We start from the raw sequence: 18624 nt of genomic DNA, 5'->3' as shown, positions 1-18624 counted from the left end.
CCTTTCGTTCTAGATGCCGGTCTAGATGGGAAAATCTAGACCGCTTTCAATATTGATTTCTGCCAATCAAATTCGTGAATTCGGTAGTTCCCAGTCCTTGTGAGACACAGCCATATAATAACTTCTCATAAACTGCAGGGAATCGACCATAAAATTTTTAGTTTAGCTCATTCCCGGAGGTTTAAATTCATGTTGGATCTTTCGTGAGGAAGTTTATCATAGAAATATTACAGGCGACGTATCAAACGGGTAGGAAATAAAGGCGGAGGAGTGGGGAAGACACAGCTGGCAAGTGTGCAAAGCATACTCCGAATTCAGCCAGAAGGAGGGAGGTCATCTCGGGTGCCAGATATTACTCGCATAGCCCTCTGGGATAGTCCATCATGATATATCCCAGATTCCTTTGAGATCGGTATGGAAGATGGCGCAGATATGGCCGAATGTGCCGTTTGGGTCGGTGGACTACCTGTGAATGTGAACGAAATTATACTGTATGACTTATTTCACAAATTTGGCCCTTTAAAAAATACAGTGATACTAAGGGATGTTTATGGTAGGTCTAAACAGTGTGGTTTCGTCAATTTCTTATCGCAAGAGGCCGCCGAACTTGCAGCCAGAAAAATGAACGGATGTGAGATTTTAGGTCAGACGGTGAAAACGAAAGGACCCAGGGAACTTTTAGCGACAAGAAGATGTACAGATACTGTGCCAGATGAAGCTGTAAATTTAGATAGGAAGGACTTCAGAGGTCTGACCGACTGCGTATTTTTCATGGAAGGCCGCCAGTGTTCTCCGAAATCAGGAGAGGTAAGGTTGAGCTTTTAACTTTACCGCTAATTCTTCCGGTAAACATAATCTGAGCCCAATTACGCAAATGTCAAATCAAAAGAATTCTTTTTTTTTTTTTTTCACATTCACCCCTTGATTTTTATTTCGTACGCGTATTAATTGTCGATGATGTTATTGGATACTTTAAATTTCCATGTTCTCTTATTATTATGAAACCCTTTTTTTGCTATGCAGTGTCCCTTCCGTCATTGTGTTGCAGCCCGGAAAACTAGCGATTTGTGCGACAAGTGGATAAAAAAACAATGTACAGAAGTGTTTTGCTCGAAGCGACATCCTAAACTTATCAAAAATCGATCAGGTAGGATGGAGAGGTCGTATTCTACCTTTTGTACCGGTTGATATCGATAGCACGAGGTACGGTAATTATATCATCATTTATATTATGTAACACAACAGAGTCACACAACCAGTGTGAATTGAAAAAAAAAAACGAATTTGGGGAAAGTGTTTGCAATCGTAGTTTTCAAATGAAAATAATCAGAGGTCTGCTGATAATGTTTCCTGTAGGAACCTTGAAATTTTTCTTTATCATAGAAATGCAAAAAAAAAAAAAAACTTGGAGTGAAAGTATTATTCTCTAATGACAGAGGCTCTCCTTTTAAGCCAAGCAGTTTAATTAGGATTTGTTATAAGTCCATCTAGTCTCCTTGTAATAGTTAATGTTTGACAAACATATTGAGCCTCTTACTGGCTGATTGATGGATTCACAATAGCCGCTATTTTTTTAACAGATCATCTATTTAAAGTAGTACCAACCCGCTGTCCCTCCCATAATGCATTCAAATGTACTGGTGAATGTGGCTTTGATGACTGTAGCACTCACTTCATGGAACAAGATGCATTGCAAGAACATGTCAACAGAGGACGTGAGAAAAAGTTCACGTTGATGTCATCTTGTTCCCAGGTACTGCATTGATTGAGTTATCATAACCAACCATAGCCAGTTGCTGTCAGTCATTTTAAGGACTTTTCAAGAACTAAATGTAATATTTATAGAGGAATCTGCTTTATATGTTTCTTTCTTAAGGTGTCTGCTCTGATTGGTGCATACATGGAGAGTTTTTGACTGGAATCTTAATTCCGTTTGTTTGTTATATTTTGTTTCAGTGCAAGGCCATTTTCTTTAGTGAAGAAGAAAGGCAACAGCATTCCTGCCTAAATTCCACGACAGAACCCTTACCTGGACGTTGTCCATATAGATATCCTTCCTCCAATTTGAATTTTAATCAGTCTTCAAGTTTTCAATTCAAGAGGAACAGCCCAGTAATGTTTACAAATGCTTCGCCACAGAATCTCATCAAACCTCAACAGTTGCATAAGAATCCTAGCGCATCCATACCAAGTGGTCAGGTAACTTGTGGGAAAAAATTATGTGACTGTTCGAAGAATTGTGGAACTGTTGGGTTAACCAACAAAGTTAAAGAGACATTTTGTGTTTGCTCCTCTTGTGGGATAAGCTATGAAAACTCTGGGGATTCCTTGAGTGATTTTGACTTGTCTGTTGATTCAGCTGGTATTGGTGGCCACAAATGTCCCAATTCACCATCTGTTCGAGGACTCATCAGTGATGCAGATGGTGAGTGAAATTTATTCAATTCCATCTGTTTTCCTGTCTAACTGTGATTTTTCGTGTTCATATTTATAAGTATTTGATGGTTGAATCCAAGTCACAAATGACCTCTTGTGCAAAACTCTTACGATGAGTGATGAATAATAACTTGTTAATAATCTTTTTATTATATAGTTAGTTGTAATTTACAGTGAATGGCTAGTTTTAAATTGTCACTGCATTTTTTAAGGTCTCACACAGTATTTTAAGTATACATTGCATGGGGGTTGATCACTATGAACAAGTTTTATCCTAGAAGAGCTACATCACACACACAATCAGTCGCAAAAGTCTTAGGATGCTTTACTTTTCCTCCTCAGCCTTTGGCTTTGGAGGATAACACAAACTTTGGCCTTCAGAATTGTTGCTATCATGCAATAACCAAATCAAATAATTGTTAACTGTTGGATGAATCCTTTGTAAGCATGGGTCAGAATACTGTTTAGCAGAACGGTATTGATACCCTCCAAAGGAATAACCACATGCTGCTTAGCACAAAAGTATGGAGAAACCAGGTTTTCTGTTTCTAAATTTTATCAGTTCTATTTCTGTAAACAAACAATGTATAAAGCAGGCAATGGTTCTTTTTTCACACCATTTCAGTGGGATTGCATCAATTTCCAGGTCAAAAAATGTGTTTTAATCTTGATACAACACATCTGTTCTACATTGTAGTTTTGACATCCAAGAGCTCTGTAACTGGCTCTCCTAGTCAAGCCTCAACAATTCCAGAAGCTGAGCCAATTGGAGTTTTCTGGGATATTGAAAATTGCCCAGTTCCACGTGGGAAATCAGCATCTGCTGTTGTTCAGAAAATAAGGAGGGAGTTTTTCACTGGAAAGCGTGAGGTTGAGTTCATGTGCGTTTGTGATATCAGTAAGGAAAAGAAGGAAATTATTGAAGAACTTAACAAGGCTCAGGTAAGACTTTTCAGTTCTTGAAATTTTTAATTTTTGTAGCAATTTCTCTATTCAACAGAATTATCATCTCAATCTGTAACAACAGCAAGATCCTATCCTGTTTTGCTATAGGGTTTGGCAGTGCTGATTTGAAAATTGGGCAAGATTATTCTTGCTAAGTAGATGACTGTGATTACAATCCTCACTTTTTGTTGGGATGTATTCAACCAGGAGACCTACTTTAAAAAATTGTGTGTTAGTTGATGGATTACATTTACAAACAATGTCAAGACTACTGCAGTAAGGATTATGTGTAATGAGGTGTGCATCATGCATGTACATGTATTTTGTTTCATCAGTAGAGAACTGTTGCACATATTCATCTACTGACCTGAAATTAGAGTAAAGTTATTGTCTTTCTAAAACTTTCAACCTTTTTTTATGACCTTTTTTACATTTAGGTAACTGTAGTTCATATCAATGCCACTTCAAAGAATGCAGCTGATGACAAGTTAAGGCAAAGCTTGCGAAGATTCGCACAATCATACCTTCCCCCTGCTACTGTTATTTTGGTGTCTGGGGACATTAATTTTGCTGCAGAGCTGTCAGATCTACGTCATCGGCACAACTTCCAGGTGATATGTCTTCACAATGCCCAAGCCCAGGATGCTTTGCTGGCATGTGCTCATGAGACAAAAAGATTTGATCGCTTTACTGCTGATCTTCCTGTTGTATTCACTCCAAAGGTAAACAAAGTTGTTATTTTTCGCTTTTGATATCGGATAACCCAATATATTGTGACAGTACTTTGAGTTTTAGAATCATCTGGAAATGTAAATAAATTATACGTAGTGCAACATATCAATGAGGGAGATACATATAGCTTATTCGACGTTTTGTTGTGTAGTATCGCTGAGTATTTTTGAGTTGTGCCGTATTTTGACGAGCCCGTAGGGTGAGTCAAAATACAAATAAAGAGTAGAAATACTCAGCGATACTACACAACAAAACGTCTGATAAGTTATTTATTATCCAACACGCCAAACTGTTATTTCAGTGTGGGCAAATTTTGCGGATATTTATTTACGGGGAGTGCGTGACAGAAGTACGCGAAGCGGAACGGAATTGATGCATTGTTGTGTTGCTGTTTCTATTTTCTTCATTAAATGAAGAAATTTTCTGGTCGTCAAGCTGTTTTTCTTCGTTCGATTCATCTAATGAACTTGGATCTAAATTTGCCAGGCATTCTGACTCTTCATCGTCGGAAATATGATTCAAATTGTCCTCCATTTGATTTTTTTTTTTTTGCGTAACTACAATCCAATTCTTCGCTTGCACGATGCGAGAAAACCTGTTTAACTGGTACTCTACAATAGACGAGTACAAATACCGCGTGATATTTGTACTCGTCTATGGCATTTTTTGTACTCGTCTAGGTGTAGCTGGATAATAATGTGGCTTATTGTTAGGTATGCTGGACTTCAAGTTGAGATGTCCATGTTTGAGATGTGGCAAGGTCAATGTGATCTGTTCCTGGGTACAAGGCTTAACTTTTTACAGTACCCCTACCCAGTGGTATAAATGGTTACTGGCCCCAGGGAATTGTCAGGGAAGCCTGATGAAATGCTAGTGGGTATTCTTGTAATGGACTAGCTTGCCATCCGGGTTGGGGAGGGGTGGGGGGCAGTGATACAGACTTAGCCTTTTTATTACCTATCCTACTGTGGCTCAATGTTGAGTGGATCTTCAACCCCTCAAACACTATGTAAAAGGCAACCAAAAACAGTTAGAGATATGTGTACCAATGGGAGACTTGAGTTCAGTTCAGCTACTGGTACTAGGAAATGACTGAAAGGGAAATGACTTCAAGTGAAGATTGCTACATTGTAGCACATTTGTGAATAACTTGTACATTGCTTGAAGTTTTTTGATATTTTTTTAGGCTCCTGAGGAGAATGGCTTATCCTCAGAGCTTCTTGTCCTCAATCTTCCAATGGGAAAAGATGTTGCTCAAGTCAGAAACAGACTGAAAAAACTTTCTGATAACTGTGGAGGGAAAGTTGTGAGCATCTCTGGGCATACGTCAATTCTTAGGTTTCCAAACCCTGTTAGTGCTGCAAGGTGAGGAATTATATCTTAATGTGGTTTTATTGGTTAAAATAATTATAAATTGCAAAATAAATCATGTTGATTTATGTGGTGTTAAAGCTAGTTTAGGTCTGGATAGCAAAGATACCTAGTTTTGTCATTTAGTATACCCAAGATCCCTACTACTGTATGTCATTATTCCAGTTTTTCAAATTCTGAGGACTAAGATTTCCATGAGGAAATTGTCTTATAGTTCAATGTCATCGCCGACATGTATCGGCATCATAGTTATTGACAGTGATAATTAATTTTTTTCTCTCAGGGCGAGACGAAGAATGGATAAAGAAGACGTGTTCGGTTCCACAATCCAAGTGTTGTATTCCACAAGCAGTCATCATTCACAAAGCCCACCGAAAAATAAGAAAACACGGCCAGTGGAGAATGCTGGTGATTCTGTCAAGAGCAGAGATACTTGTATGTCTCCAAAATCTACAGCCAGCACCCCACAGAAAGGAAAACAAGATTCTAGTTGTGCATTGCTAGATACTTTAAATATTGAAGACACAATCCCAGCCACGAATACTCTGAAGAAAGAGGGCAAAACCAGCCAAACACCAACAGATGAAAGTCCCGACTCAGGGGACAGCACAGAAGAAAATGATGGCAAACCAGGACCCTCCCTTTTGTCTTCCACTGCCCAACAGTTTGTTAGCCATCAAACTATGTTCAGTAATGGCTCCTACACTGGCATATGGCCACACTCTATTTACCCAAACTTCATGAATATTCCAACACAAGGAGCAAGTTTTCCAGGAATCACTCCTCTTGCCCCACCCATGATGGGTGCACCACACCTTACAGCATCATGGCTAGCCAGCTTGCATAACTTTACAGTGTTAGACCAGCAGCGGGGGGGAGTTGACTTACTTGTCACTAATTTGGATGAAAATGTTAGCAAGAAAGAACTGAAAAAGAAATTGGCATCTGTGTTTAGAGAGCACTGTAAGGTGAGACAGTTTGCTTCATTAAGATTTTTTTGTGTGCCTGTACATTTATTAAAACTGTTTATGGATATGGCAACATATTACTTATAATGTTGGGAAGTGACTATGCTTGTAGCTTTTCAACTTGTTTGTGAGGTTTATCAAACAAACTGTTTAATCTTCGTACATCATTAGCCTTTCGTGTGTTGCAGATTTACAACAGTCTTTTTTTCTGATTGCAGGTATTGTCTGTTATTCTTCATAGTGGAGAAGGCATACCTTTGAGAGCTTTTGTTAAAGTTCCAAAACTGTCTGACGCCCGCCTGGCCATCTGCAAAGTTCACCAGAAGAAAATCTTTAACACCTGTGTGACGGTCAACATAGCCACAGACAAAGAGAAAGAACTCTGCTTCTTACGCTGTGAAGTAACTTCTATACTGAAAGAGGCTCCTTTACATTTCTTACCACTAAACAAGTTCCTGAGTGAGTTCTACGAGAAGTGTTCTCGAGCGTTTGATATGACCTCCATCGGACTTATCCACGATCTGGTTGTTCTGACTGGCAAACCTGGTAATCAAGCGATAAGTCTGCTAACTCGAGCCATTGGCGGCGTAAGAGTGTCTGTGGAGCCTGACCAGTTTGCAAAAGATGTCCACACTCTTCTAAAATCTTGTAAAGGATCTTTGCCATTGGTTAGCTTTGCTGCATCCTACTGGCTAAACTTTGATAAGAAGATAGAGTCTAACGACCAAGGGTCTGCTCTTTTGGAAGTTCTCAACTGCGTTCCAAATGTCAAGGTCTCAGAGTCTTTGATGGTGTCATGGGCTAAGCAAGCTCTTAAACATGGTAAGGAATTATTTTGTGTGTTTGGTTTGGTTTGGTTTGTTTTCTTTTGTGTGTGTGTGTGTGTTTGAGCACGTGTTTTGTTTTTTCTTTTCTGAATTTTTTGAAAGTTGTTTTCATGTGCAAATAAAGTTCTCTGACTTAAATGGTAGGGTATTTTTTTTTTCATGGTCTGGATTTGCAAAGCATGTTTATGCATACGTGTGTAGGTATTTTCAAATACGTCACATCTGTTGTATTGGTTTTTTTTTTTTAACTCTAGACCTAGTTCGTTCAACTCAAAAAAGTCGCCCAAATTTAATTTTTTTGCATCATCTACTTACATTTTTCAGACTGAGTTAGAGATTTCTCGCAGTTTCTCAAATGCACTTACATGTACGACATAAACTGCTGTAGCATCCAGCAGCTTGATGATTTTTTTTTCCCACCAACAGGTGGGAATGTAAGCAAGCTTCTTGAATTCAGTAAAGATCTTCAGGAGTTATTACAGATGCAGGAGGAATTTAAACTTCCCCTCAGTTCACTAATCTCCGAGTATCAATTGTGGTTTGAAAAGAAGACGCCATTCGATCCAGCTGTCTATGGATTCACTTCGGTTGTTACCCTCCTGGAAGCTTTGCCAGCTGTAGCAGAGGTCAGTGAATTAGTGCTGTACATTAATCTTTTAACCCCCTAGCATCTTATTTCTCTTTACAGTGTCACCCCAAAATCACACATTAAGCTCATTAGAATAAAGAAAATGATCACCAACTAAAGAAGCTCTTGATTGTGAAACAGATTCTCCTTGTCATCACATTGGAAATTGTGTAGAGGACAGTATGGAGAATATGCATACTCATATTTAGGTGCGAGACTGGTGAAAATAATACTGGGGAGGAAATAAGTTATTTGTCCTGTCATGAGCGTGAAACAAAGCAGAAATCTGAATTCCGCACGGGAAGTCGAACTTAGACCTTGCTTAGGATTTGAGGCTCCAGTGGTTTACCTTGATTACTATTCTGCAAGAGTTGCTTTTCAAACCCTCTCTGCCTCCTGAGTCCCTTTCTATGAAATCTTTAAAGTAACACGAGCAAATGAAAGAAACTATCGAACCATTTTTTTACGCGCTGTAGGTTACGCAACAAGGCAAAGAAAGATGGCTAGTCCTTTCACAACGCTTGAAAATCAAAGTCTTCGCGAAAAATGTCAAAATGCTCTTGGCAAGTCAACCAGATCACGCAATTGCTTTGGGAAACTTTGTGTCAACCTACATGAAGTACCTCGGCCAGAAATGCAAGATTGCAACATTTGGGTTCTCCAAGCTGACAGACTTGATTGAAGCTGTGCCCGACATCGCTAAGGTTTGTAGGCAGCTTGTACCAACTTTTCGATACTCACAATCGTGTGTGAGTTTTGATATCACTTGCTTGGAGGGAGTAACGATTGGCGATACTTACTATTGAACAGATTGATCCTGTGTTGTAGTGCATTTGTTCACTAATTTTTTTTTTTTGTTTGTTTCTTTTTTTGGAATTGTCTTGACTTTATTTAGGGTCACTTTATTTAGGGTCAGCAAAATTTTGTTCACTAATAGATACATTTAACTTATGATGTCGATTTGTGATTGTGATTGTGGGTGCGCCTTCTACGTTCTTAGCACATTTTGAAGTCTGGATCTAGAAAGTTTCGGGATAACAGGCCTAATAAAGTAAACACGTAATTTTTTTTTAACTTTGTCTATTTGTATTTAGATCCAAGGAACTGGAGATCAGCGGTTGATTTGTTTGGTGGAGAAAGGTATCTATTTTTCCTTTCGACTGCATGTCCTTCCCCAGCTTGTTTCGTTTATTACCAAGAGTTTTATAAATATTGATTTTAGCCTTAGAACTATTTAGAGAGCTTCACTTTTAAGATTTCATTACCTTGCACTAACATAAACCTCAACAAACCTTTACATTTTCCTTACTCTGAGTTTAAATTTATTAAAACTCGTCATCACAACAATATTTTTCTTCACACCGAGTTTGTGCTTTGTTTCACTTCATTTGTTAATTCCATTTTACAGACAAGAGCTCCAGGCCTGAGAAGCAAAGTGAAAAGCAGGCTTTAGTCAAAGAACTCAAAGAGCTATTGTCCAGCTGTGAAAACCAGAGGCTTCCTGTTGCCACAGTACTTGCTCGATACTATCAACATTTTGGTCGACTGCTCAAGATTGGGGATCATGGTGCCCAGCGTCTTGAAGACCTGGTGGAAAGTTTACCATCACTACAGGTCAGTTGTTCAAACTTATTTAATTACTGTTGGTTTGATTCTCTGGGCCTAAAGTTAAATTAACTTTCTCTCTGGTCCCTCTTAGATCATAGAGATATCAGGGGAAAAATACCTGACCTTCCCTTCCAAAGTCACAGTGCAGTCTTTGCGAAAAGACCTGGTAGAGCTACTGGAACAACAGGACGGCAAATTTCTGCCAATTTCTCGCCTTGTTTGCACTTTCCGTAAACACTACAACCGGAAATTTCCCCTGGGACAAGCCAAGTTTGAGGAATTTCTTCGATGTTTGGAGGGAGAAGTTAAGGTTTGTATAGATTGAAATAGAAACAGGAAATGAAATTGTGTCTTTTTAACGGCGTTTATTCAAGGACTCAGAAATTTGCTCTCGAAGAGAACTTGGTGTTGAATCAACATTTCTCCTTGTTGTCAATTTGGTTCCTTCTCAACTGATGATTTATTGTAGATTGTATATGTAGTGGGAACCTTTTCAAATGCACATCTTTTGTAACTTCACTGGAGAATAATTAATCAGAAAAAATATGATAAATACATGATTATGATGATTATAGATCATTGTAACAAATCGATTATAAGAATTGTGGGACGGGTCATTGGTGATACCGGTTATCATTGGTAATCGGTTTTATTGATGTCAAGTGTTATTATATGGCTGTGTCTCACAAGGAATGGGAACAACCAAATTCACAAATTTTATTGGCTGTAATCAATATTGAAAGCGGTCTAGATTTTCCCATCTAGACTGGCATCTAGACCGGTCTAGAAAAAAAAGGTACAAAGAATATAAAAAATTGGCATACGAGACACAGCCATATAATAAACATCTTATTAACCGAGCTAGGTCAGTCTGTATGGTAGAATCTTGACCCCGGTCGCTGGTACAGACCTCGGTCAAGATTCTCCCATACAGACCTCCCGCTCGATTAATAAGAACTAAGTATTGACTGGTTGATGCTTATTTTGATATTTAGATGTAACGAGTCTCTATGGAGGAATATTTCCATTTAGATGATTGCACATTTTTATATATTTATTTCAGGTCAAAGGATCCGCGAATGATAGAATTCTACTCCTTCCACTTTTGCCAGCGAAAGGTTTGTTATAAGGGTGAAAATTTATGGAGTCCTTTCTTTTTTTCAAACTGATTTTCCCCGGCTGAGACGAGAGATGTAGCTTTTTTGACTTACTTCCTCTCAATTGCAAAACTTGGTGATTATCACAGGTAAATGAAGGATGAGGTAAGCAGGATCTCATCCTCGGAGACCCAGGGGCTCTTCATGCCCTAACTTGAAATCGACTCAGCCCCTGGGTCTCCGAGGATGGCAGGATCTCAAAGTTCAAAGAAAATTGAGTGAATTTTTTTCAAGACAGGGAAAAATTGAAATTTCTTTGGCTGCCACTGAACGGTTGAGTGTGTTGAACTGTACTTATTTGTTCAGTGTTCATGGATTTCATGGCCGGATATGGCAGATTACGTTTTAAAGCACGTCTGTGGCAGCCTTAGATACGATAAGACAAACCCCCTCAAGTTTTGAACTAGAACTATTAATACCTTGCAGATAAACCTTCTCCCAGGTTGCAACTTCTTAGTGATAAAATCACTAAATTACTACTGAAGTATCCTGGCTGTAGAGTGGCCGAGTTTGCTTTCGCTGATATCTTCTTACGGGAGTATGGACAAATGTTAAAGCCCAAGGACCTGGGCTTCACTTCAATGGCCTCGTTAATACAAGCACTTGGAGATGTTTTAGAGGTCAGACATAGCGCTTTACTTTGGTTTACATCTACTTGACTATTGATTCATTTATCAAAGAATTTAGTGTGACTGCGGTAGCTCTTAATAATGTTGCTCTTGTCTTCGCTCTAAGCGCACATAACCTCTTTTAAGTAATACTTATCAGCTTTGATGATCGTACAGTTAAGTCGCGTCTTCAGACTAATACCATCTTGAACACGTTGATATTGCCGCCAGACCAATGAAAGAACCGTCGATTAGCATTGTATTTTGCTTGTCTCGCCCGAAGGGGTTTATCCTCAAACTTATTAGAATGTATAATACACTGTACATGGGTATTAGATTAAGTTTCGTACTTGAAGGTACAAAAGGCTCTCGGATCTTAGCTGATGTTTCAATCACCAGTCAATTAGAGGGGTTTGGTTTTGGAAGAAGCAGCCTTAACAGTGTGTTCTCTTGTGTGACCAGCAGCCATACTTGTTTAGTTAAATCAAAGAAAGAAACGAAAGAGTTAAATTTTCCTCTCACAACCTAACCGACTCTTTGTTATTTGGCTCTGATGACGGTTCACATGACGGTTCTGACGTCATTGGAACCTACTCCATATTAAGATAAAGCCTCATCAAGTCTTGCAGTGCCATTGTACCTTTGTTCCAACAGGTCCAAGGCAGCGGCAACATGGCAGCTGTTTGCCTTAAACATGAACATCTTCTGGAGGAGTTTTCACGTCGTGTAATTCATGTGTTAACCGAACAGTCGGATAAAAGTATTCCCATGTCCAAGTTCACAACTGCTTATGAGGAACTTTGTAACCACGAGCTGCGCGTACAGAACTTTGGTTTTGCGTCACTTGAAGATATGTTACATGCAGTTTCACCCGTAGTTAAGGTACTCAAAACATTTATACCTTGTTTTATTTTTATTAAACTGAAGAAATTCTGTAGTTTCAGTTTCAGTAACCCTTTGAATCCACCACATAGGGAGTTAACCTTCGTATTTTCACAAGAGCGCAACTTGCCGTTCCGTTTCGGGGTACCAGTCAGCCCTCTAGTTACCGTGGCGGCCACGGGGTGTATAAGTCCGTGACTTTCTTCACCCTGACTGGCTATCCCCCTACTTAGGACGTTGCCCGTGGTGCACGATGGGGACGTGGAGATGGTGACTTTGCATTCTTATCCTATCTATTTTGAATGAGCAGTTGCAATGTTTAGGGGTGTTCGGGGAAAGTAGAGTACAAATGGGAAGCAAACCCATTACCTTCGTAATTCTAGTATTGAAAGCTGTGACTTGTGCCTACGTAGTACAAAGCTGTAAGATCCAAAGAATGGATTGACGTAGAATTTAAGGGAAAAATTGAAATTTGAATTAAAAAAGAAACATTGGGAGGTGAAGCCTTATTCAGGGCTTACAGGGAATTTTAACCTGTGCTATGATCCCTATTCTGGGAATTTGTCTGGATTGCTTCTAATCTTTGAAAATTTGATAGTTGGAGGTACATTCAGATCACTACTATCAATGCAAACCTGCTCAGTAGTGGCTTTTACCTCTTCGCCAGGTCGATACCAAGGAAGACAAACTGACCTTGACACCGCTCCAGACTTTCGCTATCGAAGCAAGGGATCTTCTTAAACATCTCAGAGGATGTGTTTCTCTAAACCGCTTTGCGCCAAACTTCCAGCAGTTGTATGGTCGACCATGCAAGGCGTCTGATTACGGCTATAGTCGCGTATCGGAAGTGATAGACGCAGTGTCCAATGTGGCTGAAATACGAGGCAAGGGCGCTGAGAAGATGGTTGTCTTGGTCGATGGGGACAACGTGAGTCTGCTTGGACGCAGGGGTAAGATGAAGTTACTTTTAATTATTATTATTATTCTTATTTTGTACATTGTAGTGGCAATGACATTGAATTTTGTGAAATCTCTGTAAATACACGGGAATTGGTGCAATAAGACTCCGCATGGATCATATTGGACCTCCTGTTGGGTGTCAAAGTTTGTTGCAGCCTCAGAGTACTCAAGTCATTGAAGTGAAGGCGGAACATCAAGCTTTATGTGTATGTACGTACGTTTATTTGGTATAATTTCATATAGAACTTTTTTTTTAACCTGTTACAGATACAGAGCAGATGAAAGCTGGGACGAAAGACTGCGGTTTAAGTGACTCGACTTCTGTTACAGTGGAGGAAGGTAGGATTTCAAACGAATCCGGCTGCTTGTAGAGTCTTAATTTTACCCATGTAAACAAAAGCAAATATCAAGAATAACTGCTTACCTCGTTTTCCATTTTGTTTAAATTGCAGAGGAGGAGGTTGAAGTGATCATTGACGAGAAAGACGAAGAGGGTGAGTTCACAGTTTCCTTAACAGAAAGCAAATTGATCACTTTGGATGAAACATCAAACGAACCATGTGCACGAAGGATTCAGATGGAAATCTCATGCTTAAACAAGTCTTAGCTGTACTTCAATTTTTCAGAACTGGGAAAGGTGTTTTGCGCACTTATTCTACGCGATTTTTTCCGGTGAAGTGCAGGCAACCGTTTAAATCTTCCTCCCCAAAATTATGATCATCATCGTAGGTATCTCTGACTGTCGCCAGTTAACCATTCATGCACCTGCGCCATAAGAGTTGTGGTGAGGTTAAATAGCTTTAAGCGTGACAAGTAGGTTAGCCCCTTCACTCCCAAGAACTCATTAGTAATTCTCCTTACTGTCTTTCGTACAATTTGTTCGATGTTAGTTTGAAGAATTTGGTATTGGATCAACTGATAATTCCCTTATTGATATATTTCTTTATTCTCATCACTTGTCTGCTTGATATTGTATTGAGAATGTAAGGAGAAATTCTGTCTTGGTCACTCATGGGAGTGAAAGGGTTTAACAATCAGCCAGTGTTTGATACCAGACCTCTCGCTCTAAGATTTGATTTCTACAACTCCCTCCGCGATAACAGCTCGAGGATTTACGATACATCCCTATGTGTGAGTGTTACTGCATGATTGGACATCGTTTGTTTTTCTCACCGCGCTTATGTGTTCATTGTTGTGTAGATTTGATAATTCTTGATGGTGAAGCCTCCAGCACCTTCCCAGACCAGACTGTGACCGATGATTGGCTGATGGCACCAGTGCCCGAAACTCTTCCAGCGCCGGAGCTGCAGCCCGCTGTTCCCGAGCCACCTCCCGTTGGAGATCTGATATCCTTCACCGAGTTTGACATGGAGATGCTGCTGGAAGTGTTAGATGACGCGGGGCTTTCTGACTCTCCGGGAGGTGACTTGACTGAGTTATTAGCAGATTCCAATGAACTTTCAGGAGAATACAACGGAGCAAGGTCGCCACAGGCTAGCCTCTCTGACAGGCTTTCTCCTAACGGTAAGCCCTCGTCGTCCAGTTTAGATCTCAAAGATTTGGAGTTTACCTTTGTATCTCCGGCACGTGAAAGGAATAAAACACAAGTGCAGGCGAGTCCATCTCCTCGTAAGGGTGGGGTTCTGTTCCTCTCCGAAGTGGAAGCTGATATCCTGTCTGACTGTCAGCCGGAGACTGAATTTGCAAGAAATCTCGCCACGTCATTTGGAGAAGAAGGAGTAGAAAAACCCGTTGTACAACGAAAGAGTTCTGATGAGAACAGGAGAGCTAAACCAAGGAAGTTCTCTGCTCCGAAAGTCAAGTTAGCTGTTAATTTCAGGAAGACAACAAACAAATGAAAACTCCTGTGACCAAGAGCCAGTGGTAACAAAGTTGGTTAACCTGTGACCAAGAGCCAGTGGTAACAAAGTTGGTTAACCTGATTCTATTTTCGAGTAGTCTAGCTTTCGTAGATGTTTCTTTCCTACTTTTTTTTGGTTATTGCAGATTTCTGTTTTATCTTGGCGGGGTACAGACGTATGGATCTTGTTTGTAGAAGATCCGCTTGCCTGGAAGGAGCTAAAAAGTTTGATAGTATATTTTTCGTTTAACTTAGGCAATCGACCATGTACTATGTGCCTCTTGGTTTTACTTTCACGTATATTGGTTTGTCTGGAATTGCTTATGTCAGATTGAAATTTTAGTACATTATTTCCTCGATTCTTTAATGGTAGAATATGCTTAGTCCTTCCTTGTCTTGCAATTAAGATTCTCGGCAGATTTCTCCTTCTCTTTGATACAAATTGGACAGAGAGAACTAAATCTGTTTTGTTTTCAAGATAATATTTTTCTTAAGTAAGAGTGATTCCTCCTCGGTGAAGTGTCAGTAAGAAATTAAAGAAGTAGTTTAAAGGGCTGTATTATTTGACCTAGTGAAGTGGAACAATAATTGTTGTGCATCGTGAACTAAGGAAGACGTTGTAAAGTATTTTTCTTTCTATTTCATTATTACCCGGAAATTTTTCCTCCATTCTTTTAGGAATACACTCAGGCGGTGATTAGCATTTGCCCATGAACTCATTCCTTAAGAAAAGCTGTTGTTTCACAAAACACTGAAACAGAGGTGGACGATTGCTTCCAGATATGACACAACTCAAAGCAATTTTTGAGTATAGGGTTGATATTTGGTGACTTCGCATTCCCAATGCATGGTCTTATGATAGAGTTCTCAACCTGAGCTGCGTGCAGAAATGTTGTTTATGTGTTTTCGTTCATTATTTCCACCAATTATTCCTTCGGGAAAATGTTGGCCTGATAATTTTCTTTCAAGCCTGTTCGTTAGCCAGCAGGCAGATCCTTTGATGTGATTTGACGATATGGGACGTCCCATTGACGTTATCAGTGGGTGTTTTCCAGTCCTTTCCGAGTCATCAAGGATGGTGGCGTGTTAGTGTTTGTGTTGTTTATGTCAGTGTTGAAACGCGCGTGGCTTCATGCTTAACTACTACATGGGATGATGTCATTTGGGGCAGAACGAGAGTACGGTACGTTAGATTGTATTAGATACAGAAGGACGACTTGTTGGAGGGTTTTGCGATACTTGAACCTTGACAATAGAAGACCAAAGGATCAGCATCTCCATGTTCTACCCATAAAAATCTTGTAGACGTTACAGATTAAACAGATCAACGACATGTCCAGATGCTGAATACAGAAAATGGATTATAGACCCATACCGATGGTAAAAATGACGAGTAAGTCGGCTCTTCGTGAGTGTTGCACAGGAATCAAGGAAATCATTTTGAAATCCAAAACAGTCAGATTTAAATATTTTTCTCCAAAAAAGATGGAGTGATGTTTAGGATTATTTTATTACTAGCGTTTGTTAAGCCTGGATCAGTTTGCAATATGTAACGTTGAACAGTTAGAAGGAAAAGGTTTCTTTGATGAAATGTCGACGAATATATATTGAATGCAGACAAGAATTGGACGAACATCACAGCGTGGTTCTTGCGCTTGCCTGGCTTTTTTAACAGATTTAAAAGACGTAATCGTTACAAATGAGAAAGATAGAGGGAGAAACTCTGAATACAAGGCGAAAGGTGGACTTAATTTATCAGGAATTTTGTGTCAGCAACGCTCCCCATGAACTTGCGACAAGAGAAAAGAGGAAGGATATTGGACGCTCCATAGAGAAATTCTACGCCTGCAGAAAAGAAAAAAAAAAGTGGTTAGAAGCTGGTTTTTATAGTGTAGTACTCGAGCTCGAAATAAATAGTTTTGTTTTCAAATTATGTACGAAGGAGAGGGAATATTTCTTTCGTTTTTATAAATTCAGTGGGTTTCGATTTTCTCTGACTGAAATAGCAGTATGAGGGAAGCTCTCGGAATTCAGTTGCTCGTCTCATACTTTCAGTGGACAGTGGCATAATTAGAGTGAGACGAAGACCTCGGATGTTGAGAATCATGGCAGTACAACGCGGCTTTTATCAGAGAGGGAAAGTACAAATGTCCAGTTCTCTTTCTCCAGTCAAAAGAAGGAAAAACTCTTCGTCAAACTGCTGGACTGTTCCTAGATATAAAAATATTATTCACACGATACGTAACGCTGATTTACATTTCACATCTTGGAAACAAAGGCAACCGACGAAAGCATTTTCACAAAGATCTCGCAAACGATACTTGTGGTCCTTAACCCCACAACAGTAATAAAGAAAACATTTGTGATAACTGGCCGTGGAAAACATCAACTGGAAACTGTGAAGTAAAAGATGAAAATTTGACAGAATGAGTAAGGATTATATTGGGCTACGTCAGCGAAGAAGTTTTTATGTTCATGCAAATACCAGTATGTTTAAGATATTCGTACCACTCAGTTTTAAGATTATGACGACAACATCGAAAAAATTTAGTCTGCTAGTCTTACAGATACCAGCTAGCAGACAAAGAGGAGAAAGTCTTTATTCACGTAGGAGTTGTCGAATTTTTAAGCTAAGGCCTTCGGGACTAAGCGAACAGTAGTTTTTTCTTTTGAGTCGCGTCCGAAAGATTCCACTTTTCCTTTCGAAGAAGCTGCCCTAATTTGAGTTACTTTTACTCTTATCGGTCCAAGGCGCTTAGGGAGCACACCAATCCATTATATTTCAAATTTGATTAAGTCACGTTGAAATATGAGACTGAAATATGAGACTGAACCCTGTTAATCAGAAAACTGTGAAGGAGCTGCGCACGAAGAGGACCCCAAAAAGTTACACGACCTTGTTGAGGTACTTCGCAAATAAAGTTAGACAAGCATGAAGATGTGTAAATAAGAGATTGATGAGAAGAAAAACTGGAAAGGAAGCCAATTTTCAACAGCTATATATATCCTAATTGAAAGGTTTGGTCTCTGCCAACGACCCAAATAAATGGACGGCTCGGAAAAATTAATGGAGAATCATCTGAACTTAGATCTGCCTTCTTTGGCGAGGCATTATAATTTGTATTGAGTGAGTGAGGTTTGGGTCAGTATAGAGTCCTCGTTCAATCCACTGGAGAAGTTCGGAAAATTCAATTATGTAAGTTGGAACTGAGATAAAAAATAGTCAAAGATAATGCAAACACTTTGCGGAAACTGTTGAAGACGTTCCGTTTTGTATTTCAAGCGTGGAAATAGACGTTGATGTCAAAGAAGGAAATTAAGGAAAAATGATCATTTCAACGGAATGCTTTTCTAACTACCAGGCATGGTAAACAAGAACACAAGTAAAGACAGGGAATTTTCCAAGTCTTGCTAGTTCCGGCGAGAGGGGCATCCTGAGAGTCGAGAGTTTACAGCAAGTATTGAATATGGACAGTCATGCTGAGAGGAATTGTTTTAAAAAAAACTTATTTCACTAAGCGGTTGTTGAGTTTTAGCATGAATGAGGTTGAGAACATCTATTAAAGCGATGCAAATTCAATCATCCCGCGAATGGGGCATTTTTGTGCTTAAACTTCTTGCTAACGGCTCCTTCGGGATGA

The 18624-nt window shown here is 39.5% G+C and overlaps 1 protein-coding gene across 1 annotated transcript; it reads left to right on the top strand.

Moving 5' to 3' along the window:
* Positions 1-396: 396 nt before the first annotated feature.
* On the top strand, positions 397-16916 carry LOC111333243 (meiosis regulator and mRNA stability factor 1). The gene is made up of 21 exons (XM_022938784.2): positions 397-807; positions 1024-1147; positions 1581-1753; positions 1957-2425; positions 3134-3378; positions 3819-4103; positions 5300-5478; positions 5768-6452; positions 6671-7274; positions 7706-7905; positions 8384-8611; positions 9002-9047; positions 9316-9521; positions 9607-9825; positions 10579-10633; positions 11099-11292; positions 11935-12162; positions 12830-13112; positions 13390-13461; positions 13575-13616; positions 14323-16916. Exons 1-21 carry the CDS (start codon positions 415-417, stop codon positions 14979-14981), a joined length of 5589 nt encoding a protein of 1862 aa, XP_022794519.2. The 5' UTR covers positions 397-414; the 3' UTR covers positions 14982-16916.
* Positions 16917-18624: the final 1708 nt, after the last annotated feature.

The sequence above is a fragment of the Stylophora pistillata genome, chromosome 10 (assembly GCF_964205215.1).
Source record: "Stylophora pistillata chromosome 10, jaStyPist1.2, whole genome shotgun sequence".
Classification (NCBI taxonomy): Eukaryota; Metazoa; Cnidaria; class Anthozoa; order Scleractinia; family Pocilloporidae; genus Stylophora; species Stylophora pistillata.
This window is presented reverse-complemented; position numbering and strand designations above follow the sequence as displayed.

What these genes read in the sequence shown, in the direction of transcription:
- LOC111333243 (XM_022938784.2), top strand. Translation starts at nt 415, where the DNA reads ATGGAAGATGGCGCAGATATGGCCGAATGTGCCGTTTGGGTCGGTGGA. An exon ending in CTTTGCCAGCTGTAGCAGAG is followed by an intron (nt 7,906 to 8,383) that starts GTCAGTGAATTA and finishes TACGCGCTGTAG; the next exon opens with GTTACGCAACAAGGCAAAGA. An exon ending in CACTTGGAGATGTTTTAGAG is followed by an intron (nt 11,293 to 11,934) that starts GTCAGACATAGC and finishes TTGTTCCAACAG; the next exon opens with GTCCAAGGCAGCGGCAACAT.